The sequence below is a fragment of the Clavelina lepadiformis genome, chromosome 1 (genome assembly GCF_947623445.1).
Source record: "Clavelina lepadiformis chromosome 1, kaClaLepa1.1, whole genome shotgun sequence".
In the NCBI taxonomy this organism is placed as follows: Eukaryota; Metazoa; Chordata; class Ascidiacea; order Aplousobranchia; family Clavelinidae; genus Clavelina; species Clavelina lepadiformis.
The window spans coordinates 13,895,197-13,923,058 of NC_135240.1; the positions used below are offsets into that span (position 1 = coordinate 13,895,197).

At 35.0% G+C, this 27,862-nt stretch overlaps 2 protein-coding genes across 7 annotated transcripts; both read left to right on the forward strand.

Annotated features, from left to right (window-relative positions):
- LOC143470801 (myotrophin homolog) lies at positions 1 to 1,495 on the forward strand. Its single transcript, XM_076969078.1, has one exon. The coding sequence runs from the start codon at positions 212 to 214 to the stop codon at positions 563 to 565; it is 354 nt and encodes a 117-aa protein (XP_076825193.1). The 5' UTR covers positions 1 to 211; the 3' UTR covers positions 566 to 1,495.
- Positions 1,462 to 27,842, forward strand: LOC143470765 (uncharacterized). 6 transcript variants are annotated; one of them, XM_076969042.1, is made up of 46 exons: positions 1,462 to 1,602; positions 1,820 to 1,897; positions 2,622 to 3,219; positions 3,655 to 3,768; positions 4,093 to 4,175; positions 8,222 to 8,682; positions 8,777 to 9,055; positions 9,297 to 9,464; positions 9,932 to 10,116; positions 10,226 to 10,339; positions 13,934 to 14,036; positions 14,407 to 14,476; positions 14,603 to 15,087; positions 15,516 to 15,621; positions 15,970 to 16,086; positions 16,294 to 17,357; positions 17,462 to 17,649; positions 17,805 to 18,096; positions 18,758 to 18,908; positions 19,082 to 19,387; positions 19,465 to 19,542; positions 19,707 to 19,761; positions 19,879 to 20,018; positions 20,137 to 20,228; positions 20,351 to 20,484; positions 20,582 to 20,756; positions 20,898 to 21,017; positions 21,166 to 21,304; positions 21,470 to 21,662; positions 21,846 to 22,035; positions 22,324 to 22,420; positions 22,521 to 22,651; positions 22,726 to 22,883; positions 22,993 to 23,099; positions 23,362 to 23,491; positions 23,755 to 23,866; positions 24,099 to 24,246; positions 24,422 to 24,578; positions 24,656 to 24,784; positions 25,230 to 25,449; positions 25,644 to 25,744; positions 25,906 to 26,022; positions 26,161 to 26,200; positions 26,271 to 26,333; positions 26,622 to 26,747; positions 27,107 to 27,842. In XM_076969042.1, the coding sequence occupies exons 1-45, from the start codon at positions 1,584 to 1,586 to the stop codon at positions 26,736 to 26,738; spliced, it is 8,124 nt and encodes a 2,707-aa protein (XP_076825157.1). In that variant the 5' UTR covers positions 1,462 to 1,583; the 3' UTR covers positions 26,739 to 26,747; positions 27,107 to 27,842. The 6 variants fall into 6 exon arrangements, 5 of the variants coding, with proteins under 5 accessions (XP_076825157.1, XP_076825179.1, XP_076825154.1 ...); XM_076969064.1 differs by having other exon boundaries at positions 16,294 to 16,968; positions 17,074 to 17,357; positions 26,622 to 27,842; XM_076969039.1 differs by having other exon boundaries at positions 26,622 to 27,842.
- The last annotated feature ends 20 nt before the right edge of the window (positions 27,843 to 27,862 follow it).

The window sequence follows — 27,862 nt, forward strand, 5'->3', positions numbered from 1 at the left end:
TTTTCTACTTTTTTTTTAAGAGACGGCCAATCACACTTTTTAACCATGTTATTGCTAGAATTACTGGAACATGTTTCATCTTTCATGCTACTTAAAATTATTGAATACATACAAAATGAACATTGTACTTTAGTAAATTGAATTAGTAATTTTTTCTTTACAAAATTTCAGAATAACTTTGCACTAAAAGCCTACCAGATAAGGTTTAACTATGGGTGAAACGGCTGACGAACGTCTTTCATGGATTATCAGAAATGGGGAAATGGATGCTTTAAAAGAACTTGACTTTGATCCTAATTGCACTGACAAAGGAACTCCAATTCTGGTTGTTGCTACTGATTACGGTCATGTTGATGTTATGAAGTACTTGATTGAGAAAGGAGCTGATGTCAACAAATCAAATTCTGCTGGAATTACACCTATTCTTGTGGCAATATGGGAGGAAAACTATGAGGCTGTTCAGTTGTTACTACAAAAGGGAGCTAAGAAAAATGGAAAAAGTCCTGATGGAACGTCTTATTCAGATCTAGCCCCAACAGAAATAAAGGCACTTTTAAAAGGCTGACTGCATTGATGTAATTTATTCATTTATCACTGATATAGACGATTATTGGTGTATGTTACTCTGAGCTACAAGTGTCTATAGATATTGTTTTATGTTTGATGATTTTGCATAGATTACGTATATGTTAACAGTATACAATTATCCAGGGTTTGGCATTTCTCTGCTAAAGCTCTTCTTAAATGAATACGCATTTTAATAATGTTGTGTTTAAAAGTTTGGAGAATAATTTTTTGTAAAGTAGTTTGAAGAGAAAAGCTTATTGGATAATTTGTTTAATTGATATGCAATGTTTTTGCTTACTGCTCATAAACTCTTATTTATTAAAGAATGTGATTTCAAACTTACAAAATAATCAAACTGAAGTTGTTTCATATTAATTTTGTGACATAAGGATTATTTATTCTGGGTTTCATTCATACACTGTACAGTATGTGGTGTGAAACTTACTTTTCTCAAAATAATTCTTTGTAATTATGGTCAAAAAAATTCTGCGCATCGCTTGTTCACTTCCGTTATCCCATTGCATTTGAATACTGACTGACACTTTCTACTGCTGGTGCTTCCTCTTTTTAAAAATTAAAATAAATAAATTAGCAGGAATATTGAGTTTCGTATGCTGAAACAGTTTAAACAAGTATACTATGATACTTTTAGCATTCCGTTGATATAAGTTCTCACTACTCATGTTATATTTCCTACAAAGATTTCATGCGAATTTTGTTACATGCTAAACTGTTATATACATGTTGTTATACATACATGTTATATACATGCTGTTACATGCTAAACTTATACTGTATTGCTGTAATTTGACATGGCATGTTTGCCATTTTATTGAATCAATCAGAACTGCATCTCTATCTAGTGTATATTTTTATTAATCAGCATTGTGTTTATTCTTGCTATTGTTGCTGCCTGTCTATCAAGAAGCATTTTAATATTTAACTATTGTGGAAATTATCCTTAATATATATATCTATTGGCCTGTCAAAGAAAACTAATTTTGGATATTTCACTAATGATGAATTTCGATGAAGGTGCGAAATGTCTTCTTATTGTGTGTGCAGCACTTGTACACCATACAACTTATATATACTTACATAATATATAATGCAACATATGTTATATTATTATAAAAGTATGAACTCTATATTGATATTGTATTTAGTTTAGTGTTAAAGTATCCTGGTTTAGTAACAATTTCTTAACTATAAATGTATAATATAGAGGTTTTCATAAAAATTTACTATCTAGATGATATATCAGAAGCACTTTCTGCAGCTGTCGGTGCTCACTTTCAGCAATTTGGTGATTTGCGGAATGAGATTTCAGGTATAATTGTCAACTGGTAGTACTAGTTACTGCTGTTGCTATTCTTAAAAAGTGTTTGGGCTTGTTTGGAATGACTTCTACTATGCTAATTAGTGAAGGAACTGGGAAAACCTTCAATGAGAAAAGAAACTGCTACTTACGTTTGCTCTACTTTAATGCTTTCTTTGTTTGGTTAAATTAATTTTGTTTAGAAAATTTTAATTTTTGTAAATTTGTAAAGGATCTGTTTGTATCTCTTTGCTTGATGGTTATGACTTAATTTGTGCTGAAAATTTATTTTAATAAATAAAAATCGCTTGTAAGCGATGCTTTTTTTTACTTCCAATTCCTTTTGAGCTATTCCTAAGTGCTTCTCGGAAAGAAAATGCAGTTTAATGGCTTGTAATATTTATGAGTTTTTCATCCCACACATAAAAGCCTGTGTACAAAAATGTGTTGTGTAGCGAGTTCACGCTACTTTTTCTGTTCTTCTTGGGGTGGTGGTTACAGCAATTTCTATTGCAAATTTTAAAAGACTTGTTATATATATATTAAACAGACTAGGTAATAAAGATGTTATTTGTGGTATTACTTGGACTTGAATTTGACTTAAACAACTAACTAATTCTCTTTTCTGTGGGCTTGTGCTTTGGTACGTTTGGCTTGACTTTTACATGTTTTGCCATCCCTGCAGTCACTTGCTGTTACAGTAAGAGTTCTTTTTAAGTGATTTTATTTTTTATAGGTGCTTCTTATATTCCTTCTGTAAGGAGGCATCTTGGTCGTAGACAGTTTTCAGCAGAAGAAATAAATGCTGCAATGTATCATCGTAGATTTGGTCGTCCAGAGCCATCGACATATTCTGCAGGGCTTGGATACAACGCTAGTAATTCACGATATGCATACTCACTTCGTTCAGATCACGGAGAAAGTTTACTACACTTACGTGAAAAAGAGAGGCCACCAGATCGCCCTGACTGTGTAAGATTGGATGAACGGCATGTTTATCATGCTCCAAGATCACCCTCACCTTCTTCCTTGATGCGTCCAACTTATAGTTATTCCGATCTTCCAAGGAGACAAGTTCATTATGATCGAAACATTGATAGACCATCTTATAGACCATCTCTTCCTGAACAAGAGCCCCCAGCTCCATTTCATCAGCGCCCACCATCGTATAGCAATCATCATATGAATGATTTAAGACCCATTTTGCAATCTTCATTACCAAGTTATCCAGAAATATCTCGCCGAAGATTAAATGCTAATACATTGGCAATTGAACCACCAAGAGAAAAAAGATCACGGAGAGATGAACCTGTTGCAACATTAGAATTTTCAAGGTTGGTGCAATTGTATATATATACTTCATTAATGGTTAACTGTATTATGCTTACCAATTCTATATATCTATTACATTCGAAATCGTTCACCGATTACGCAACAATGCCTTATTATCACAAACCATGCAGTATACTTTGATTGCATGTGTCATGAGTAGTAAACGATGATTGCGTAAACAGTTATTGTATCTAACAGTTTGTTTTCAAGTTAATGTGTGAGATGAAGTTCTGACAACATCTAGGCTACTGTTTACAACAGAACCTGTTAATCGCATAAAATAGTTTGGCAAATTGACTATGCAATTAGACAGTTTTGACTGTAATATAATATGCGGCTTATTTACTAAGAATGGCACATCTCCACAATTGACAAATCTTTACTCTTATAACTATGCTTGAAGCCAACTCATGCATGTATTGGTGGTAATTTTGTAGTACCAGTAACGTCAGCAAGAAGTATAGAAGAAAAGAATATTCTAAACCATCATCAAGGATACCAGTTGTTAGGGAAGATGAATCATTTGATAAAATATTAAAACAACACAAACGGTTTGTTAAGGAATTGTTTTCCATTGAACCATAAACTGTACAGTATACACTGAAGTATAGCCAATAATGTATTAAAATTGACAAAGACAATTAACATTGACAATTCACAAAAACTTTTTCTTCAATGTATATATATATATATTTATGTATATATTAAGCTACATTGTATTGCATTTTCACAAGTTGCCTGTAAATGCTTCTACGTATACCAAATTCAACCCAAAATTGTAAAAATGTTCATAACTTTGTATTGTGAACTAAAGCCATTGTAACAGTTTAGCTACACACTGCTTGTTTTGCCTGAACACGTATTGCAATTGTTAGGAAACAGAGAGCAGTACCATTTGACAAAAGTAAAGGCAAAGAAATTGCTCATGCTATACGACAACGAAGAGAGCAAAAATCAGGTAAAAACTAAAACATTATATTCAATACTTTCATAAATTGTTTATTAATTACTTTTCTCTTGTTAAAACTATTAAACTTAAAAATGAGATTGCACTGATTTATCGTCTGTAAATCAGTAATTTTCTTTTGTTGGTAAATTTGTAATAACTTACAGTCTATAGATTTTTATTGTTAACTGCTGGAGATGTACTGAGCATGAACACAGCCCTGAACCCAAAACCTCGGTATGAGCCTTATCTTTTAAAAGTGTTTTTTACGAACATGTAGTCCCAGGTTTATCCAAACTTAACTTCCTATTCAAATAAACAAGAAGTAAATTGCTGCCAGAAAATTATTTCTAAAGAAATTAACGCTTTATATTACATAATGAAATGCACTGTCAACCCCCACTACAAGCATGGTTATTTCTTCAGTTGTGTAGCCATAGCGTACTGGCCCTGTTTAAAACTTAATTTCGATAACCGTTAGTTTTCTCTCCTATAGCAATAATGACAAAAGGTCAATTCCAGCGTGACTGACGGGACAAAAGATAGAATTTTTAAAATTATAAATGCATTATTATTAGTTTTATATAAGGTTGGAAAAAAGGAAATGTGTTTTCAGTTAATGGTAGTTGCATGTTATGAAATGGCATCATAAATTTTTGTAAAATAATATAGTAAAAGTTTTGAAAACCACATTTTGTTAGCGTGACTGACGGGACAGAAATTAACATGTGTTTTTGGGACAGTGTAACTGATGACAAATTTCTATCTCATTATTTGATAAATCAAGGTGTTTCCTTGTAGATTTCATTGTTGACCCGAACTGTGCTTTAAACTAATTTCGAACTTTGGCTGCAATTACTAAGTACAAGATTATAGTGTATTGTGTACGTGACAGACGGGACATTTTGTATGTGACCGACGGGACAACATCTGAAGTAATAAACGGACACTCACAGTTTTTGGATCAAGTATTAAATAAAATCATCTACTCAATTTAACAACTGAAACTAAATAAAATTTAATTAGTTTTTTAATATGAATAACAAATTTTTTGACATGCAGTAAAATATTGAAAATACTAATTGACAATTCAAACAACTAACAAAATAGCAAGTTGTAAAAACATGACAATAAACTTCTACAGCACTGTATAAAAATAACATTGTCGTCCATAAAATCATTTTAACTTGCAAATTAACTTACAAATAAATTATATATGCCCTGAAACTTTTGAAGAAATGCATCTGAACTAGTAAACATAAATAAAACCCAAACAACAACCGTAAACAACTCAAAGCTAGAAAACTTTAAAACTAAAATAACAATATATTTTAGCACCTGATTTTTATATGTTCTAAACTATTTTATACATTCCTCGGCTATTTATAAGAATTGTTACATCTTTCATCTGACTAAGAATGTTATCTTTGGTATACCAAACAGTGTCATGATCCGGTTCTAGTTTATAACTAAAAGATGAACTATCTGATTTTTTTAGGCATTGTATTTTATATTCACCAGCTATTTTATTTATTACAAGCCCATAAAAGTATTCTGCTTAGTATTTTACTTTAACCCAAGATCCAATAGCAAAATCTTTATCATTTCCTCCTTTTGACTGAACTAACACTTCATTTGACCCAATAATTGAAAAACAGTCCATTTGTTCATTATTCACAAGCGAATGCACAGCATACCTAATTTCGTATGGCTTAATTGATTCAAAAAAGTGTGCATCCCTGGTATTGGGGATTCTTTCAATTTCAATATCATTTGGGTGCCACATTTTGTTCAGTTTTGGGATTTGGTGCAAATTAACAAATAGTTTTGTCCAAACACAGAAAAGTAAATTTGGTAAATTTAATCATGTTTGTTCAGACCAAAAATTGTCCCGTCGGTCACGTGACTGACGGGACAGTTTTAATTCACCTACAAATTTAAAGTTAAGATATATATGCCAAAAGCTTTTAGTTGTGAGAATGTCCTGCTTAATGTAGAAGATAGCTATGTGGAAAAAAAACAATAATATCAGTAATGCATTTTTTATCAAACTATATGTGCAATTTTTGTGACTGACGGGACAAATGCTTTTGTCTTTTTTTAACCTTAAATTTGTATGCAGGGAAAGGTGAGTAGAACTTGGCGGATGTTTTTTTGCAAACACTTACTTTCATAATATGTGCAAAAAGAGTAATAATTATCCTATGTACTAAGCACTAGAAAACAAATTATGTTATAAGAAGAGGTGAAGTTTACATTTTTATATGAAGACTTCATACCAGATACACAAATGCTTTTATATATAAAATACAAAAAGTATAATAATTCAGAGGGTATTTTTCAGAAAGGCATATGCGTATACTCCAACATAAACATAAATTTATTTTTATATTTTGTTGATTCAATTTTTGCTACTTTGCAACATTATCATGGAATTAACCAAAAGTGAAAAGTCACTAAATGATAGAAATGTGAAAAAGCTGTGTGAGCATGTAACAGATAATTATCACTTACCAAACTAAATCAAATACAATCAGTTTAATTTGATGTAAACTCCCTCTTGTTTCATTGTTGGCTACCTGCAGTTGTTTGTACAGTGTAAACTCTCTGTAGCCATCATGAAATTGTTACTTGTTGTGCAGAGCGTCACAACCAATCTACCAGATCGTTTGTTTTTGAAACCTACAACTTACACGCATTAGGATGATATACTAGTTTTGGCAGTTTTTATTTCTAAAAGACCAAGCTCATATTTTGTGTCGGCCTAAATGTACAGACCTTAACCCACCTGATGGCCTAGTGCGGGTGCGGGCAACCCACAGCTGCATCTGGCCTGCAGAAGGATATTGTGTGATCTGTGCAGAGTTTCTGTAAAGCTTAACATAGCCTAATGTTCAAATTACAAGATTTTGGAGACTCGTTTAACTCAAAAAATACGGCAAAAATATCACTTGGTTAAAACTTCCTACCAGTGAAACCTTTTTACAATGAAGTAGACAGATATGAGACTTAATAACCGCTCAAACTAATTATGACGTCATAAGTTCTAATGAATCGTAAAATCTCAACACCTCAACTGCTCTTGAGTTGAAAAAAGTTGCCCACCCTGGTCCTAGTGGTGAGAAAGTCCGCCTTCAGTACAGTAAACTTGGGTTTGATTTCTGAGTCAGGTCAAACCAAAGACTTTAAAAATGGTAATCTCAGCTCAGTTGGTATTCAAATAAAGTGGGAAAGAAAGTGAGAAAGAAGTTAACACACAGTGTCATCAAAAGGCCAGCCCCCTAGTAGCCCTACTGTGGCATACACTACTCAATGAGCTACGTAGCCAAGGCCCAAAAAAGGGGATTGGCACCACACCATGCACAGAAAGATATGAGATGGAACTTTAATATACCTTGCACCTTTACTCTGAACGTAGCTTACTGTATAACCGTTAAGGCATTTTGCTCATACTAAAACTTCTTTGTTTGTTTTATTACCGTTGGGCTCAGCCCTGATACTAACAAACGTTAAAGTCAAAGGCTCAGGTTCTCATACATGTGCCCAAGTTTTTTCATGTTTTTCATCCCTACTAACTGTAAACAAATGTGTATGCACTATAACTATACATTACCGTTACACAGTACTAGTCAGTAGTTTATGTATAGAATGTTTCTTTTGTGCTTTTTCTTCGTAATCAAGTTTCTCTCCTTGCTCTCTATGTCATATGATCATTTTTAATAGATACTTCCTACTAGTTAAACTAAAACCACTTTTCTTCCATGTACAGTAGTTATGTCTTGATTAATTATTGCTGGCCAACTTTGCATCATGGCGGATTGCTCAATATAATCAGTCAACCTGCTTGTCAGTACAACCTTATTAGGAACATGCCTTTCAGTGATTAATGATCATGGTTTAATTTTCTTTTAAAATACTAAATCATGTTGTGTTTTCTTAAGGCTTCAAATCTTTGTAATATAATTTTAATCAATATAGTCATTGTGATACATTTAAATTCATAGAATCAAATTATATTATATTATAAACACATTAGTATTTTCATTTTTTGTCACTAGATTATCCTGGACAAAGAGAAAAGTCTCCCATTGTAAAAGTGCTTGATAATTCAACTATTGAATTGGACGGAAAACGTATTCCAGTCATGTTAATAAAAGATGCCATTAAAAATTTTGTTCAACCTTTAAATAAAACTGCTGTTACCAACTCAGCCACGAGCTCAGAAAGAGATACACCCGACAGGCTATTTTCTAAGGAAGTCCAATTCCTGAGCATGACTACTGATCCCTCTCACGACGCAGAAATTGTCGCTGAGAATGAAGAACAAAATAATGTGCTTGTGAAACACAAGTTAAAAAATGTGGTTCTTGATAAACGCTCAACATCAGTTTATGATGAGCATGAAAATATCAATGCTGAATGTGAACCATATGAGGAAAATTTTCATGAGGGCGATTCTGAAACACTACCTGTCAAAATCTCTCTCAGTGAACAAGATGAAAACAATGAATTTAAAAAGGTAATTTCATATCTTACCAAACTGCACACAACTGAGTTTTTTTACAAGATTGCTAGTTGAAATCGCCAAATTCATATCTTTGCTTTACGTTCAGGAGAAACTTGGACAAATTGAAGTTGGTGACAAAGAAAAAGATATCAAGGGGGATGTTGAGGTTGCGGATGTAGAGAGCAAAAGTGGAATACCTTTACATGATGTTGATGTTAATCAGGCAGCTGTAGAAAAAGATTCAAATAGCTTGTTCACAAGTGAAGAGAGCAACCAGAAATTAAATTTTGCCAGTTGTAAAACAAATGCTCTTTTAGACAATGCTGCTGGCGAAGTTATAAATGTGGAAAATTTGATGGCTATTGCTGATGCAAATCAAAAGGAGGTATGCTTGTCACTATTTCAATTTGCATTTATAAAAGCATCACTTAATCATCAAAGTGTTTATAAAACAGTAATAGATTTGAATTTGTTTCATACTACACTAATACATTTTTACTAGAATTGCAACACATTTTTCCTACAAAAATCAATGAAGTGTCATTATTGCACTTTTTGGACACAGTAAAACCAAGCAACTTGTATGGTGACATAAAACAACTCATTTTGTCATCATTTTTTTGCAGGATGGTAAGCAAGAGGACGAAGATGATGAAGAACTTCTAAATCTTCGCCTTGTTGCATTGTCTTCAGCATATAATAGAAATGTTGATATAGTCAATGATGAATATGTTACCCCAGACCAAAGAAATTCAACAAAAGCAAAGAAAAAGAAAAAACAAAATAAATCAGAAGTATAAACATTATTTTAACAGTGTATTCTTGAAAGTAACAAGGATGTTTATGTTCTTTTAGTTTGAAAGCACATATGTATTTAGCACTGTCTAAATCGGGGGTTCCCAACCGGTGGTACGCGTACCACTAGTGGTACGCGGGAGCTTTTTAGGTGGTACGCGAGCAGCTCTCCGTTGCATGCGATATACAGTATAGTAGTATAACAATTTAATTTTGAGTTGCTAAAATATGCGAACAACACTTTTATTTCTTTCCGTACTAAATTCTCTGCACTCAGTAAGCTACTTTTGTCGATCTTGCTCCCTGCTGTCATTGTTATTAATATAATGCTGCTGTGCGAATATTGGATAAAATTAGTTGTTTTGAAAATAGTGGTACGTGTTGACAATCCGTGGTGGCTAAGTGGTACGAGAACATAAAAAGGTTGGGAACCCCTGGTCTAAATAAATGCATCTTCGTTTTGTAGAAAAAATACAATGCTAAGGAAACTAGTTTTGCAACAACATACTGCTCATCAAAGTTGAAGTCTTCCAAAGCCACAACCAAGGACTCAGTTGAATCATCTATGTCAGGGTCCTCACAATTTTCAATCGACTCCATAATTGATAAAGTTCTGATGGAATCACGAAAAAAGCTGACTTCTATGCCCAGGTTTTTACAATTTAGATAAAAACTGCAAAAACTTTGAAAAAATAATGATGTTAATAATTAATTAATGCAATGTTAGGGCCCCTTTTTATATATTTCAATTATACTGCAGTGATACATGGGTTAGTCCACCAAGAGATCTTTCTGATCCAAAAGTTCTCACACTTGGTGAGGAAATTATGAGGGAAAAGGCCAAGCAGGAAAAAGTTATTCTACGTGAACTAAGGTATACAGTCCTAGTATTGGTGATTTATTATAGGTTTCATAATAAAATTTAAACAGTTTGCTAAGTGTATGAAGTGTTTTCAAAAAGTATCTGAATTTTTTGTTTCTAACGAAAAAAAATGAGGTTCAGAGAAATAATGTTTTTAGTGGAAGGTGATATCACCTTTTCAGAGCATGTATGGTATTGCATATCGAATAGATATTTTCGAGACATTTGGTGGTGTCTTTCTCTTTCATGTGTGAGGGCCAGACATATTCTGTACTATTGGACGATTTTAATTTTTGCCCAAAATGACAGACTGCGTCGAGCAAAGTTAAAAGACATGGTTAAGGCTGATAGGGCAAATTCCAGTCTTTTCGTTTGAAGCCTCTGGCATCAACAAAGTTTAATAAAGCGTGAAAGTTTCTCATCAGTGAAAATAAAATGCTATTTTTGTTTTAATACCCAACACTAGACCAACCAATCAATGAGAAATATCACTCTGAGATTTTTAGAGAATCTACAATTCTACCGGTGTCCCATTGCTTTTTCATGCTGTCATAGCTAGACACTTTTGTGCATGGACTGAGCGGTTTTAGCCTCTTTTTTCCTCCTTTGCAGCAAGAGCGTTTGTTTCTGTTTCTCCTGGAAATGTTGTCAGTCTTGTTTGGGCCATATAAAAAGTTACTTTGAAGAGGTTTCTTTGAAGCAGTTGCGAATGCGACATCCCATCAACAATTGAGCAGGTGCTTGACCACTTTGCAAGGGAGTTCCTTGAAATTCTAGCAGTGTCCCTTGAAAATTGTTGTTGGCAGTAAATGATTTCTTCAGCAGATGCTTTTCAGTTTAAATGATTCTCTCTACAATGACATTTAACCGTAGATTATGTGGGCTAGCTTTGATATGGTTGAAGCTCCAATCATGAGCAAAATTTAACAATTCTTGATTTGAAAATTGTTGTCCATTGTCCGAAATCAGGATCTCTGGGATTCCAAACTGTGAAAATATGCAACGTAAAACGTTTATCACAGACGCTGTGTTAGTAGAAGATAAAAGCGAGACTTTTAACAACTACTAAATAGGTTTTACGATTATTAAAAAGCAAATCGACTCCCAATTTTTGAAAAGGATAATCCTGGGCAGTGTAAAGTTGTAGTGGTTCGCGCTGCTGTTGTGTTCTATAAGTTGCACATAATGGGCACAACAAGACAAATTTGCGAATATTTGTCGACATCCCAGGCCAAAACAGAAATTCTCGCGCCTGTTCTTTGTACTTTGCTTCTCCAAGGTGACCCGTTTGCAGCATTTTGTGATGCAAAAGTGAAGGAACAACAACTCTTGACCCACCTAAGACCATTCCATCAACTAATGACAGCTCATTTCGGTAGTTCCAAAACGGTTTTGCTAACTCTTTGCATTGTTTTCTTCTATGTCGAAGCCACAGAACTGACATAGGCAAGGAGTTGACTTAGCTTAACATCCTTGGCGGATTTATTTTCATGATTTGTCAAAAAAAGTCCTGAACAAGCAATTGAACATTGAACAGTTCGACATATTTTTCTATTGTGTCATAACTCAACAAATTAACAGGTTGATGATTGTTGATACTTCTGGAAAGCAAGTCGACGATAAACATCAGTTTCTCAGATGTAAAAGCTGGCATGAAGTAAAATTGTTGCAATCGAATCATCATTTTTTGTATTCTGAGAGGTCAATCATTTAATTGTTTCTAAAAAAGTGAGATTAATGACTTTTTTCCCATAAATGTACTATCGGAAACGTTCACAAGCAAATAAAATCACTAGCAGTTTTCAATTTGTGCTTATCGGCATTCTGCATCAGTCATTGCACATGCTATGTATGCTGCAGGTTTCCAACAGCCTTCCTCATACTGTTGTAACAAAACTGTACCTAAGCCATTCTTTGAGGAGTCAGCAGAAATCTTACTCATCTTTTTAGGGTCGAAGAACTTAACTGGGGCCGTAGAAGGTTTCATGTAAAGGTTTGCTGATCGATTTGGCAGTCGGGAATAAATCTCGCTATATATGTGAACATCCCGCAATCAATACCAGTCGGTATACCAGAAATGGTCGCTCTCTTTACATTTAAAACAAATTTTGCCTCTAGCTGGACAATCAGACTCTGCAAGCCGCAAGATTTACACGTAGCCCACATAACTGGATGGTTATGTCTCTTGGTTGCAACACTAGGCTTACGGCAAACTTCATTAAGACAATGTGGTTCGTCATCTTTGAGCACTTGCAGGTTGGTTGCCACTATTTCAACTGCACTACAAATCTGAACTGGTTCCTCTGATGTAATGTCACCTTCCAGTAACAGTCTCTTTCGCAAGTGATCACTTTTGATACCACAGACTACGGTAATCTATCCCAACTTAACGAATCTTCTAATTGGCTATAGTCACAGCTTGTAGCTTGATTCTTTAGTGCTGTAATTAACTGATCAAAGTGCTCACCTTCAGCTTGACCTCTTGTGAAGAATTCATAATCTTCGAACTTGAACGTCAAATGCAGATTCTGGCCGTACTTTTCAGAACGTGCATCAACAACGATGTTCTTACTTTGTTTGCCCTGTTGTTGTACCCAAATGCAGTGAGATAAAACAGGAAACCTCTGATGAATCTTTTCTAATTCCCGGCCAGGTGTCCTTGCTACTGCGAACGCTCTGGCAAATTATGGGAATCCATTGCAGGTAATCGCTTATTTCTGACACCATGTGATGAACACCAACGCTCTAGGAGGCGTATGGGTATCAAAAAAACGTCAATTTCTTTGTATATTTCTTTATGTAGTAAAATTATTCAAAATGTAATTACTTGAAAACCGCTCCCTGAAATTTTTCATGTGAACTAGGCTTGCCTGATACTATCTCATACCGGAATATGGCAAAAATCACATATCCCTGTTACATAAGCTCGAAGTCAAAAATGCATTTTTTGGGCTTGAAAACACACAATTCCCACTTTATCATGCCAATTTCTCTCACAAGTTTTTCGCGCAACCTGGAACTTTGAAATGCCCCAACTGCTAGGGGAATTCCCACGCTAAAAAACAACGCCAACCATGCTGCCGTCTGATTGTTTTAAGCAGGTTTTTTAAAGCCATATGGAAGAGTCTTAACATAATCTGGGAAATCTTATTTTTTCACCCATAGGCCTCTTCTACAACTTCCTGATGGTAAGTGTGTCATTGCGGCTATACACAAGCGTTATATACAAACTGGCATCACCATCGACGTACGACATATCACAGTTGCGATATTAGCATAATTGATATGCAACTTGGTAGAGCATTCATTGATTAATTAAATATAATCACACATCTTGGATCATAAAAAAGCAAAGACATATGGTGAAAATATTTGTGTGACACAATTTTTTAAATGAACAACGAATTTCTAGTAAATTTCACCTTAAAAGGTATAATTTAAGTAAACTGACAAAGTAATGAAACTAAAATGTATATACTGTACTTGATTTAAATGAAAATAATGCTTTCACTTTCATTGGATCGATAAATACATTTAGCTAAAATGAAAACATGAAAATTTTTAAGGTTACTTGCATATTTTCAATATTTTTCTGTCAATGACCAGAAATTTGGAAGACAATGATCAAAGTTGTAAGATATTCATGCACATACTGAATGAGCAACAACAAAAACTGAAAAGGAAAAAAACTCAAGTCAATGAACCCAAGGTGGATATATATTAGTCATGCAATAAAGAAATATTGTAATTGTACTAATTTGTATTTTGTTTGCATATGACTTTTAATTACCTTTTTAAAAATTTACTATTATCACCTTTAGTAAAAAACTAATTCCCAAATACTTAACTATTTAACTTAAAATAAATATCATTTAAAATAGATCATGCTGTATAACTTGCAAACATTTACATGAAATTGATAGGTTTCATGTTTTAGTTTAATTTCAAAATCAAAATTCTCTATTTCTTTTTTACGAAGGCAAACTTCTGCTTTCTCGACTGACTTAAACCTTTGAAGGACTTGTACAAATACTTTAAACAAATGCTGAATATTTTTTATCATATTGGACTTTTTCCAGGTTCAAACATCATCTGACAACTATGATGAAATTGACATGGATCTTGATGACTTGAATGATGAAGACCCAGGTAACTGGATGTCTATTAAATCATGTTTAAAGATCAAGTGAAACAGTAGTTTCAATGTTTTTGAAACAGCAATTATAATGTTGGTTTACCGAATAAGTTTCAGTAAATGATCATTTTTTAATGAAGAACATCCCCCTATGTCTCCTCCTCCTCTGCCACCACTGCCTCCGGGTACTGATGATTATGATGCAGCATGCACTTCCATTAATCAAGAGAGCATCTGGGAACTTTTGGATCAGCCATTAGGTAGAAACGAAGACCTTTCTGCTGAGGAAAGTATGGCTCCTCTTGCTGCTGCCATTACTGAAGCTATCACTCAACCATTGGATGCAGAAGAGGAAGAATATGCTACAGAATCACCATCCTCGCCAATGCCTGATGATGCTTTAATACGAAACACTAGTTCTCCGTTTGAATTTCAGCATGCATTTGACCCAACTGTTGTGTCCGATCCCTTTCCAGCGATGGCAACAGATTTAAGTTACGCAACATCCAGCATGCCTATTGAGGAAGAAAAATCTTCTGGAATTGAACTAGATAAAGATATTCAAAGTTCAGTTCCTGTCCCACTGGATTCTTTATCAGAAAGAAAGCTTGAAAAATCAGTCAAGGTAAATACTTAACCTTGGTCTAGTCTTGAAATGTATTTGAATTATTACAGAGTAGTGGTGCATTACAGCATTTTTTATGCATAGTTATTGAATAATGGGCTGAGAAAATTTTCTATCTGCTCCAAGTTGGTTAAATTTTACATACGTTATTTTTGTAGTTATTTAAAATGTGAAATTGGTTATCTGTTAATACTTTATTTACTCAGAACAGATTGTTAATTTGATACACGAGATCAATAAGGGCTATGTATGCAGATGTGTATGTGCATGTATGCATAAATGCATTTGTACATGATTACATGAATCAATGCACACACAGAGTCCTTATTGTAGTCTTTACGAAAAGCACCTTTCTCTTTTGTGAATATAAGTATTTCTATAAGTAGAAAAATAACATACCACTAAATTTTTTGTTGCTTTTTTGTCAGAATATCGTTGGCATTGGTGAAGATGTTAAATCAGAAGATGAAGATGAAATGAGAAAAGAGCTTCTGCAAACAATAGCCCGAAAGCCTAAAGTTAACAAGGTGCAAGGTGGGTAGGTTTGTCAGTGTTATCCAGTTGTAGAACTTTGGTTTTTAAATAATTATAGTTGCATTTGCACTCATATTTATTATCATGTAATTGCCTTTTTGTCATTTTATAGTTTGTAAAGTACAATTCTTCCAAATCCTGATTGCCAAAACACTTTTAGTTTTAAAATATGATTTCTATACATTTGAATACCAATCTCAAAGTTAAGCTGTAATGGTATGCAGATGTAAAGTTCTTTTCTTTTGTTTTTTTAATAACTAAGCAAAATCAGCAACTAAACGTGGTACTGGACACTTGTACTGAACACTGTTTGTGTAAGGTATTTGATGATTAGTATTTCGTATGCAGGGTCTACAAAGCCAGGACTGGGCACTGTACAACAACAGCAACCTCAATCTTTTAAAGATTGTCTTGTAAACGAGTCTTCTGAAAGTTTATCAACTGTACCAACTAATTTAGGATCAGGTACATTATTTCATGTATATATATAGTGTTTATTTATTGATATTATTGATGAAATTGTTGTTAGTATTTATCTAGGTTACTGATGCATAGTGTATCTTGCTGTTCTTTATGTCTGAATATTACAATCTTTCTTTGATTGGCAGATAAAGTTGATTTTAACTTAAATTTTTTTGTGTTTTTGTTTTCTGTCACCTTGCTGCCCTCAAGACAAAGAGTTATCAAAATTACAACAATCTGTAGGACTATCAACGGAACAACCAAACGATTTCACAGTTTCCACATCAACTTTAACATCAACAATCCCTTCTCAGCAAAAGGTTTTTTCTTGTCTTGAAGAAATGCCTGTTGCAGAGCCTGTGCAGCCTGTAGGTCATTCTTTGTTACAAGAAACAAGGTCCAAGCTGAAGACTATGCCAGACAAAGAAGATCCTTGCCGGCAGGTTAACTCAAATTCAAAATTACCATTGAACAAATTTGCACCAAAGAAGAAGAGAAGAAGAGGAGGTAAAAGACGTCGGAAAAAAATTCTTAAGAGTGTTTTGAAGTCTGGTTTGACCAGGACAATAAGCAATGAACATGAAGTTATTGCGATTTCTTCCACTGCAACCACTGCTGCAACTGAGGAAGAGAAACCAGTGATAGTTAAGCCTCCGAGTGCATCTACTTCATCTGCAAGCACCACATCCACATGGAGTAAAGCAATATCCAACCAAGACTTCAAACCTAGTACTTCAGAAGAAAAGCGAAGTGTGTTGGAGCCAACTACAAGTTGTACAGTTTCATCTAATAACTCAGACCAGAAAATAGTGGAAGTTGTCTCCAAGACTACAACAAGTATCACTGAGCAAGTTCAACTTTCCAAAGTAAAGCCCACCTCCACAAGTAAGGGATTGAGAGCAGGCACAATTGTTGATTTAACAAAAACTTCGTATGCACAACATCGGCTGTCCCATCCTCCAGTGGTTATTAATCTGATCTCTTCTTCAGATGAAGAAAACGATAAACATGGAGTGGCTCATGGCCAAAATATGGATCTTTCAAATGACTTGAACACCGTAATCAAACGTCTCAGAGCTCAGTCATCAAAATCAATGAAATCTGATAATTTGAATTCAACAAAGAAGACCATTGTAAAAGATGAAAAACCTTCATTGAAACCAGATACTGGCAAATTATCAACTATGAACAACAATGCCGTCCAGAAAACCATTGTGCAACCATTTAACATATCTGCTGAAAATGTTGCAACTGTGGTCTCACCAGGTGGTCAAGTAAGTAGTCAAATCTGTTACTTACATAAGTTATTGTTTTAATAATTTGTGCATTCCATCTCATTGCATGTAACCTTATGTAGTCAATTTTAACCAATTTGAAGCAGCAAAATGCAGCAACAAAAGATTATGTGGAGTGTGATACCAAACTGAAGCGTGTACGAGAATTACTTCAAAGAGATCGAGCAGTTGTGTCACGCCTTCGACAGCAAAAACAACTCAAGCAGCAAGAATTAGAAACAATTAAAAAAGAAATTCAAGATTTCAAAAATAAGATTTTGTTTGCTGAAAAGTAAGTACAATTTTTTTAATTGAAATAACATTTTGAAGGTGTTAGTTTGCAAATTGTATTGAATTTGTCAAAAATTTAATGATCTTTAGTTAAATTGTAGTAATGGATAAACTTACTTGACTGATGCATTTATTATTACTATTGCTGCATGACAGGAAATTTGCAGAATCGAAAGATATTATGGAAAAGATCAACACAAATGCAGCTCAAGTAGTCAATAGAATGAAGCAACGTCAGAAACTTGAAGACAAATATTTACACAAAATCAAAGAACTCAAAACTGAGATACAGAAAGAGAAGTCTTTTCAGCCCTTACATCATTCTTCTAATATTGATGCGTCTGGAACAAGCTCCAGGATAACTGGAAAAAATCAGCAGGCGTTGCCACCAAGTAAATCTACCATTGTAGCCAGTCAACCAAAGGCAGACAATGAAAAAATAGTAAAGGTACGGTTACTGATTGAATTAGACCTTCACGTGATTGCAAAAGTTATGTAGCTACAAATAACGTAATTACGATTATGCAATCGCCCGCACTATCACATAATTCTGTAACAAATATTTATCAACATCTTTTCTTTCGTTTTTTGTTCAGTTTACGTTTTATGGTTTTCAACAAATTATTGTCTTCGGTTGAGATGTCAGTTTGAACAACAATGTTTATTGTGGTGATCTTGAATCATGGTAGTTACCATCCATAAATGTCGCTAAAAAAATGTTGAGACATCATCACTTCATTCATCCCAATTAGGCGATTAATCGGCAGAGAATGACTGACATAAAATGGGCCCAAGCAATGTAAAGTCAATGACATTTGCTTTGCATATATGTAGCTGATGTCTTAGGGGCGATGGTCTTTGTGGTAACTCAAAACACAGAATCAAAATTACAAAACATTTCTTGTTTATGATCCTATAAGAGAAATTGTCCATTACATCATGCTCTAGATTGATTTGTTATAACTGCTGTCAACAATTAACTCAAGCATGATTAAATCTCTGGTTTTTTATTAAAACTAATTGTGATTTTTGTTATGAAAGAAGTTCTTATTTTATATTATATGAATAATGGTACTTCTAAAAATCGTAAAATTGTATTGTTATTGCAGCACAATGAACTACATAAGAAGCTCAAGCACCATAGACACAAAGGATTGAAGGAAGAAGCTGACAAGAATCGTGAACTTGCCATACAGAGAGAGAAAGCTCGACTGCAACATATGGAAATGAAGCTGAAAATGATTAAAAAACACAATGCTGGTGAGTTATGTTGAATTGCACACGAAGTAATGTTTTGTTTGAAGACTTTTCCTGTTTCATCAAACTGCTATCATTTCCATACTTTTCAAATCACAATCCTTTAAAAAAATTATATGGGATTACCATATATCTTTTTTCTTTTAATCAGCTAACACAGTTTAGTTTAACTTTAGAACGAGCTTCACATCTGCTGAAGTCAGAAAAAGTTAATCATCAGATGGGAAAACACAACTTCAGTACAAAAAGTTTAAAGCAAAAAGTGACATTTAAATCCACTAATCCTGTGCCAAAAATGAAAACCTCAGAAAAAGCTATGCAATCTATGATGAAAGTTCAAACAACAAATAATTCTGTTGGAAAAGCCTCCACAAAAATCAACACACAAAGTCCTGCACTGATCTCTAGTTTAGAAACCTTGAAATACAATGCAGGATCTCAGAGCAACATTAAAACCACTGAAAGTTCGAACTCTAATAAAGGTTTATCTACGTTTTTATACTGTGTGTTTAATCACTTGGTGTGCCTATGAAAATACTGTAATAATGTGGTTAATTAGCAGATCAAAATGATTCAACACCTGTCACTCCTTCATTAAAACGACGACGAACATCATCGACTGGTGCAGCATCAGCAGGTAAGCAAAACGCAATATTTTTTGCATTTTAATTGGATAATATCCAAGAAGCAGAGGTTGTAAGATTTCATAGATGTATGGCTCTTAAGTAGCTGTTATGTTTAAAAGTTGAATTGCTGTATAGAGAAGTTATTGTTTATAAAATAACTATTTTGATGTGGTAGTTTTTCAAGATTCAGAAATTGCTACTTCCAGCAAAAAAGAAAAAAGAAAGCAAGAGTAAGACGCATGAATGAATCATGAAGTAGTAATAGAATAAATGCATTTTATTATGTTGTACTATCAGTGTGGATGAAAGTGTATTTTTTCAACAAAACACTGTTTTATAACTTGCAGTTTGCCCATTTTAAGCGGAGAAAAGTTGAAAAAGTTTCAGAGTTCAGTGCTACCAAAGATTCTGGCAAAGCATTGGACTAATGTTGATGCTGAAGAATTGGTGGAACAAAATGTGTCACTGCAAGTGTTTTGTATACCAGGTAGATAGATGTTTTTTTCACTCTCAAATTAAAAATGAGTTACTACAAATTGTTTTGTCGTAAAATGCTTTGGCATCTTCAGATGTACATTCAATCTTCAACTAAAGCTTTTTTCCAGAATGCCTCTCAAAATGGAAGTTTGATCCAGGGGAGGTTGTTCAACCCAGTAACCAGATGTTGAGCAATGCGCCACGCTATGAATTATCTGAGGTAGTCATCCTTTTGCAAATAATGTATCTTGCTATCAACAAGGTGCCAACAACGTTCGTTTCAATTTAACAGTCACTGTTTGTTATGAACTCTCATTTTTATAACAAACTACTTCTTTCAAGCGTCCTTCTTATGAAAGTCCACTGAGATATTTTCGATCGTATCGTCTATCACAGTTCTATTGTTCCCATGAAAATTTGAGAATTACATCCCAAACATTTTCTCATAAAATAAACCCGCATCAAATTTTATGTCGGTAAGTATAATGAGTTGCTAATTAGTAATTAGTAAGGAAATCTCATCATCTATCGTTGATTTCACAATCATTTGGAAATTTCATATGTTTCATAAAGATACGCTCTGACTGGAAAATGCCACGACTCTTCTTGTCGAGCGCAACATTTGTCGGATACCGTGGTAGATAGAAATGAAATTTATCTTGATCTTTTATCTTATTGTCCCACTCTGATTAAATCAGCCGATGGAAATCCAGTTCAACCATCAGACCCACTTGATGTGCAACTGAAGGTTCAAGCTAATTTTTGGTTTGATTTGTGCCTTTTGTCGTTTTCTTTGGAACAGGAGATACACGTTTGTGAAAATGAATTGGGTTGCTTTTAGAAAGAAATTGTTCAGTTTGAGGAGTATTAGTGAAATATATGATTTTAGGCTGCAGAAGCCACAGTGGAAAACCTTTGCTCTTCAAGAAATTCAAAAACTGGCCCAAGGTCTGTTGAAGAAACTTGCCACACCTTGTCAAATCTCATCAATCGTGCACTTGGTAGCAAGGTAGTAAGCAACATTTACAATTGATAAATTTGTTACAATTTTGTTTTTTGTTCTTGTCATATTTTGCTAATCCTTTAAGTGGTTAGCGTAGATGAAGGTAATTATTTTTAGAACAGTTAAAGAAACAATTGTGAATGTTTATGTTTAGAATCCATACACAACAGTCTTCAATCGTAGAAATTTTGGTCTGAAATCTTCAGTTAAAAATGTCAGTGCTACTGATGATGATGAAGATTCTGAAGCTGATGTCATGGAAACAGATGAAAATGGTTCTTTGGAAAAGGAAGGTTAGCTTTTTATTTCTGAACTACTTCAAATATTTCTGTGAGGACAAGTGCACGAAACAACATTGAATTACACCGTTTACACGTTTTGTAAAAATAGCCGTGCAAAGTAGATGACATATATATATTGACAGTTGAATGACATGAGCTTAAATTCTACTTTTTCAGCAACTTCTCATCTTACTGGCGCTGAAGATTCAGAATATCGATATTATGAAGCTAATGACAAACATAGGTCAGACATAGAAAGGTTAAATGTACTGTTGGGAACCAAACCCAAAGACGAAGCTGTTCGAATTAAGCTGGCTCAAGCATATTTCAAACATAGTCGGGGCACTCGGCAAAAAGAAAACCATGATTTGTATGTATTTTTGGTTGGGTATAATTTATTGCTACATGTCTATTATGTTATATTTTGCTATAGTTGTTGTCAAGCAGATACGGTGCCATGCTGCAGAAGTAGTTTCAGTTTAATTGTGATCGTTTTAAATTCAGTTTTAGCAACCTTTGAATCAGCTTCAAGTTTCTTGAATTGTCTCTACAGCATTAAGCTCGCCCTCCATACACTCTGCATCGGAATTGAGGAAAATGATCAGTCGGAGGCACTGTGGAGCACATACATCCCTATGTTGCGTCAGCTTCATGATGGTGATACCTGCCACAACCAGGACGAGCTTCTTGTGTTGGATCAAGTTGTCATTTTACTTCCGCTTTCCAAGTGCATTTGGGATGAGGTCTGTAGAACTTATTTTCCAATAAACGGCATTTACCGTTGGATGAGTAATGTGGGGTTAGAAGTTAGGGTTAAGGCTCGTTATTATTTGGACTGGGCTTGATACTCGGTGCCGCTATCCTATCTAAACAATGCATTCAAAGACTTACCTCAGCCCGAGGACGATTTACCATTATTTTTGGTGGGGAAAAACGAACTCGGCGTTCAGCATTTGTCATTGGCATTAAGGAGCTTATTTTATTTTTCACATTTCGTCATTAAATTAATGAACGTCATAACATTTTTGTAGGTGTTTAAGTGGAATTGGTCGCTCGAGAAATTGCTTGCGCTTTACCAACAGCTGACCGAGAATCTCATGACACGTAAAGATATTTGGTCGGCAGAAGGTATTTTATGAATTCATCATGTTGTTTTGGGTTATCGACCCTGACAATACAATAATATTGATAAAATCACACTTTGCTTTGTGACTTTGCCTTTTTTTAGAAAATTTGGAAAACGCCCCAGCAATTCTGGAGTTTGATTATTACTCGTCCTGGTTGGTACAAGTTGTAGCGGAACATACCCATTTACTTCTATCAAGCAAAGGCAAAGCAGATGCAAAAATTGGCCTCCAGGTACATGACCTGACACTTTAACCACGGCTCTAGCTTGAACAATACACAGTTGTTAATTTGGTCAATTTACGCAGACGGTTCTGAGAAATCTCAGCGACTTAAAAAAAAACGCGAGTGCGATAAACGACTTCTTTCCATTACGACAATCTCACATGTGCAGCTTATGGCTCATTTATATTCATTTGATGGAATTTGGAAAATTACCTGCCACTTTATACGACCAGAGCTTGAGGTGGGTTTTGTGCGTAAAATATGAAGTGCGGTTGTCATTGAATGATATCTGAGCAGATTTAAAATGGTATAATAACATAACGAAATTTTTTTACTTCAATTTTCTGCAGCTCCCACATGTTTGGCATGCGGACCGGTATCACTGATGTTATCATTCCGTTCAAATCGTCACGAAAACTCTCTCAGCCTCCTCAAAAATTACGAGCTTTTTTCAAAGGTAATCTGATTTTCGAAGTTTCGAAGCAAGAAAATGACCGATTACTGTGTTATTTACGTCTCACGTACCTACATTAGTTCTCGGAATTTTAGACTTGCTACTATTTTACCTACAAGCAGGTGTTTTTCTAAGTTTGTAAGTCAGGTCTCACAGTACATTTGAAATGCATTTCTGTACATGTCTATTGGTTATGGCGCTAAACTTCCATGAGTGCAGAAGCAAAAAGTAGCATTAACTTTATTTGTAATTTGCGATTTCACAGCTTCACTACAATCTTGTTCATTCAACAACGACAGTGCCCAAAATTCGTCAGCTTTGTTGCCCATCTACAGCTCATTTATTAAATTCGAAGCGTCATTAGATAATTGGGAGGAAGTAGCAACCGTATGCGAGTAAGCTACATTAGTGCAAAAATTCTATTTTGTTAATACTTTGAATGTTTGACATTATGTGGAATGAGTGCACTAAATTTTTGCCCGTATTAAATTCGTCTTCGCAATTATGCAACAAAACGACTTCAAACATAGCACATTAAGGTACCATAATTATTTTGTGAGCCCGATTTGTATCGGGCGTGGGTGGAAAATTGCTAGCGCAAGCCCCTCATCTAATAGGCTTTATATCTTTGTTCACGATCTTTCGAATGAATTTGTAGGAAATTGCTCAATGTATATAACTCTTCGGAAAATTACGAAGATGAGAAAAACGTTTGGTTGCTTTGGACGGACCTGTTCATTCAAAGCCAAAATACCACACTTGTCACTCAGGTAATTTTAATTAAAGGTATTAAAAGCAGTTCAACAATCTGAACAATACAACAAATATCATCGAAGAAATATGTAGCCAGTTAAATTGCTCTTCAACGACACTGATCGATAATCATGTGTAGAACGAATTTGTTTTCAATATACAACATTAGTTTATTCGCTAAAAACCTTTTTACACGTGTTTGTATTCTTATAAAATGATGGTTATTGTAGAATTTAACTTGGCTTACAGGTATTCGACAGAGCGGTTACCCGGTTTCCAGAGTCGGCTGAACTTGCATATAAGGCTGCCATATATCAGATCAATTGTGAAAGCAGGGACTTGGAAGCGGCCATGACATACTTGGAAAGCTGCATTTCTGCTTTGGTGGACTTAGAAGGTTTGCAGAAAGTCGTGTTAGTCATCATTAACACTTAAGAGTTAGATGTCTATCATTAAGTACCAAAGCGCTTCAGTGTGGCAGCCTTGCGCCGTGCCCGGTTGTAGAACAGTTGCGTATCTTGTTTTTATTGATGCTCATTAGCGAAATGTAACGAGTGTTTTTCTACTTTCAGGGCGAGAAGGTCTGTCAATCGTCGTTCTCTACAAGTTATACAAGCAATTACTCAAGCATGATGCTTGTTTGAAAACCGCTGCCCAGCTTAAGCTACGAGATGGCGTCACAACGGCTCAAGTTGAAAGAGAGAAGACATACCTCTGGTTATCTTACTGGTCTGTCCAAACAAGTTCTTTATATTTGTATTGTTTAAGGTCGATCTTGTTTATGTTGCGTTCGTTTTTATTCCCAGTCTGTTGACCAACTTGTTGCAACAATCTGATTTTAATTCAACGGAAAAAAGCCACAAAGTTCCAGACCTGTACGAAACTGCAATTCACAGCGTGTCATCCGTTGAAGATAGAAAAACGATTTGGCTATAGTGAGTTGATCAAGCTAGCATTGAATTGTACACTTCAATTGATTTTAGTACCAATACCTGGCTTATATTCATAAACTTTGATTGAGATGATTCTGTGTTAATTGTCTGCATTGCTCTGCAGAAACTTGATAATTTGCAAAAATTCCCTTTGATTAATGAAATATCTTGCAATTCATTTTAATTTTGCATTGAAAATGACGTCATCTGTCTGCCATTATTACTCTATATATGTAAAAAATCGATAACTGAAAAATATTAAACCTTAAGAATATATGCCTATGCCGAATGCTCTAGCCTAGCCTAAGGTTTGTTAACGTCTAATTTGTATTCAATGGCAGCAACTTTGCACCGATCGAAAGACAGAACTCGTTGCCGATACAATTCGAGTGCATTCGCCTTGCTTAAGCTTAATACTTCAATAGTGTTTTCTGTGTGCATTTTCCAGTTATATTTTGCATTTGCGGTCCACCGCTACTGCCGTAAGTGCTGCAGAGAAAACTTCAGTCGCCGATCAACGTCAGCAGATTATTTGGTTTAAGAGGTTTACATCGATCGTGCGAAGGTGTCTTCAGTCTATGCCATGCGTCTACCACAGCTCCATCTGTTCTGATAATAATGTAGTAACGGGCAAGCCCTCCTACAGTGACTATACATTTCACAATCAGGTTTGTTATGGTCAGTTATTTTGGACTCCAATTCAGTCTTCCATTGAAACCAGATTATAACACACTTTTCCATGAGCTATTTCTGCATGATAGGGCTTAGGTCAGGCTGTTGGCAGATTAGCTGCATTTAAAAATGCTATTTAAATTTTTGTAAATATCCTGCAAGTTGATATGTTATGAAGTGGTGGTTTCAGGTTGTCTCCATATACCTCGAATGTTTCACCAACGGCCAGGCCTCAGTCGCTTTTTCAATGTTAACTGACCTAATGCCTGCGAACCTTCCATTGGTATCAAGGTGATTGCCTGAATATTATTTATAGCACATGTACGCAGATAGTGATTAATCTTACTCAGAAATTTATATTCCAATACTTAAATTGTCTGAGTTATTTGATTTCAAATGTCATTGCAGCTAGGTATTTTTAATTATGCACAAAATTATAAGGATCTTTACAGAGTGGCAGCAGATTATTTGAAGGTCCGTGATAATACATCTACATCATCGCTTCTATGGAGGATAACTTCATCTTTTGGATCGAAAGAGCGATGCTGTTACGCCAAACTATGGAAGATGTGAGTCACATACACTTGCCCAATCACGATAAAACGTTAAGCATTCTACGCTAATTTACTGGCACGTGCAATTTAGGAAATATGAGATTTACGCAATGTGACTGCACACTCATATAACGCTCTACTTTGTTTTGTAAGGGCTGTTGCAGCGCACTGCGCCGAAGGCAGGCATTTGAAGGTACAAGAATTTTATATGAACTTCCCTTACCTCGATACCTAAAATTAACCTACTCACTTAAACTTTTCAGGCCCTCAGAATTTGTCAGCGTGCGTTAATGGCGAAGCCGCGATGCAAGGAACTTTGGCATGATGTATGAGATTCTTAGATTAAAACTATTTTTATAGGTTTCGCTGGCAAGTATTGTGGCTACGATGGCCTATAAATACGTAAAGAGTTGGATAGCCCAACGGAAGCTATTTTACGCGCATTTTGGTGCGTCGGCTCCCAGACATATTTTGCTGCATTCACGGATAACTGAAATCATTGCGAGAAGATGGTTTTGACCACACCACGCGGCACCTTGAAGTTGTGAAGTGATGGTGTCAACAAATCCTTTCCTCTTTAAAATGATAATCATCGTTTTTCTATTTTCCTGCAGGCGGCAGCCTTGGCGCTTGCGTACGGCGACCGAAAGGATCTCGACAAAATGAACTCGCAGTGCCAGTTGAACCTCGGGATTAATATTCCAACATTACTTAAAGGCATCCTGCAATAAATGCGAAAGGTAAACCGGCTGTTTTCATTGTTTGGCATGCAATTACCATGCTTTGTATAGTACATAGCGCTAAGTGTTGATGATCTAAGAGTGACTTCGGTTTGTGGGTCCAATTTTCAGCCTTTGATTTTAAATAGTCTATTTTTCGCATTGCTCCTATTTTTTCTTCGATTATTCGCTTTGTTATTTCCCCAACGTTTTTCCATTTGCGCTACCATGACCGTCTTAGCAACAACTCAGTAAGAAGGCATTTTCTCGACAAAAATAGAAGAAAAAACGTCGTCATCAAGCAGTTGAAGCCAACAGAGGATGTCAAAACGTTTTAACATGTCCCCGAATCTTTGAATCTTTCTGTTTATTTTCACCAGGGAATCACAGTTTCTTGGCATCAAGCCGTTCACTATTTGGAAGATAACACTTGCAATTGGCAACTTTACTGTTTGTTATTTTGTATGTGACCGTGACCAATGCTGTACAGCTAGGCTTCCAGTACTACAATGAATTGATACACTTAGGGATATTATCTTTCTATCCGCATTCAATTTACAATTACATTATCGCGTCCAATTTACTAGTGGCGCCCACATAAAACGAAAAAACAGACAGTCAAATACCAACATATTGCAGCAAACTTTCTTCCTTCATCGATTTCAGTTCATCCCACTTCCTTCACCCAATGTTTTTTAAAATCATGTCGATTTGGCCGGACCATTTATGAGTGGCACATGTTGCAACGTTTTCAAAAATTTTTGCCACATACAGACAAAACTTTTACATTCAAACTTTTTTATTGCAGCGTGTTTTTTTTCTACTTTACTACTAATTTAGTGTTAGTGTTTCTTTTTGTGCTCGCAATATTGTCTTTGCGTATTCCTTTTATTCTTACTTGTGTCGATGGCTGCCAAATTATGTCCCCTTTTTTCCATCTTTGCTTAAACCTGGTCATTTAATGCTATTTCTCTACAGGCAATCTTGGCTGGGAGCAAGCCCAGTTGTTGTGCTGGCGGTTGCCGTTTAGCCATTTGCCTACTTCTCAGTTGCCGTGAGCAGCTGAATACGTAGTGTTTGTTGCATTCGGTGATTAAATAAAATATTGATCAACTATATTGGCTCCTAACTATGAA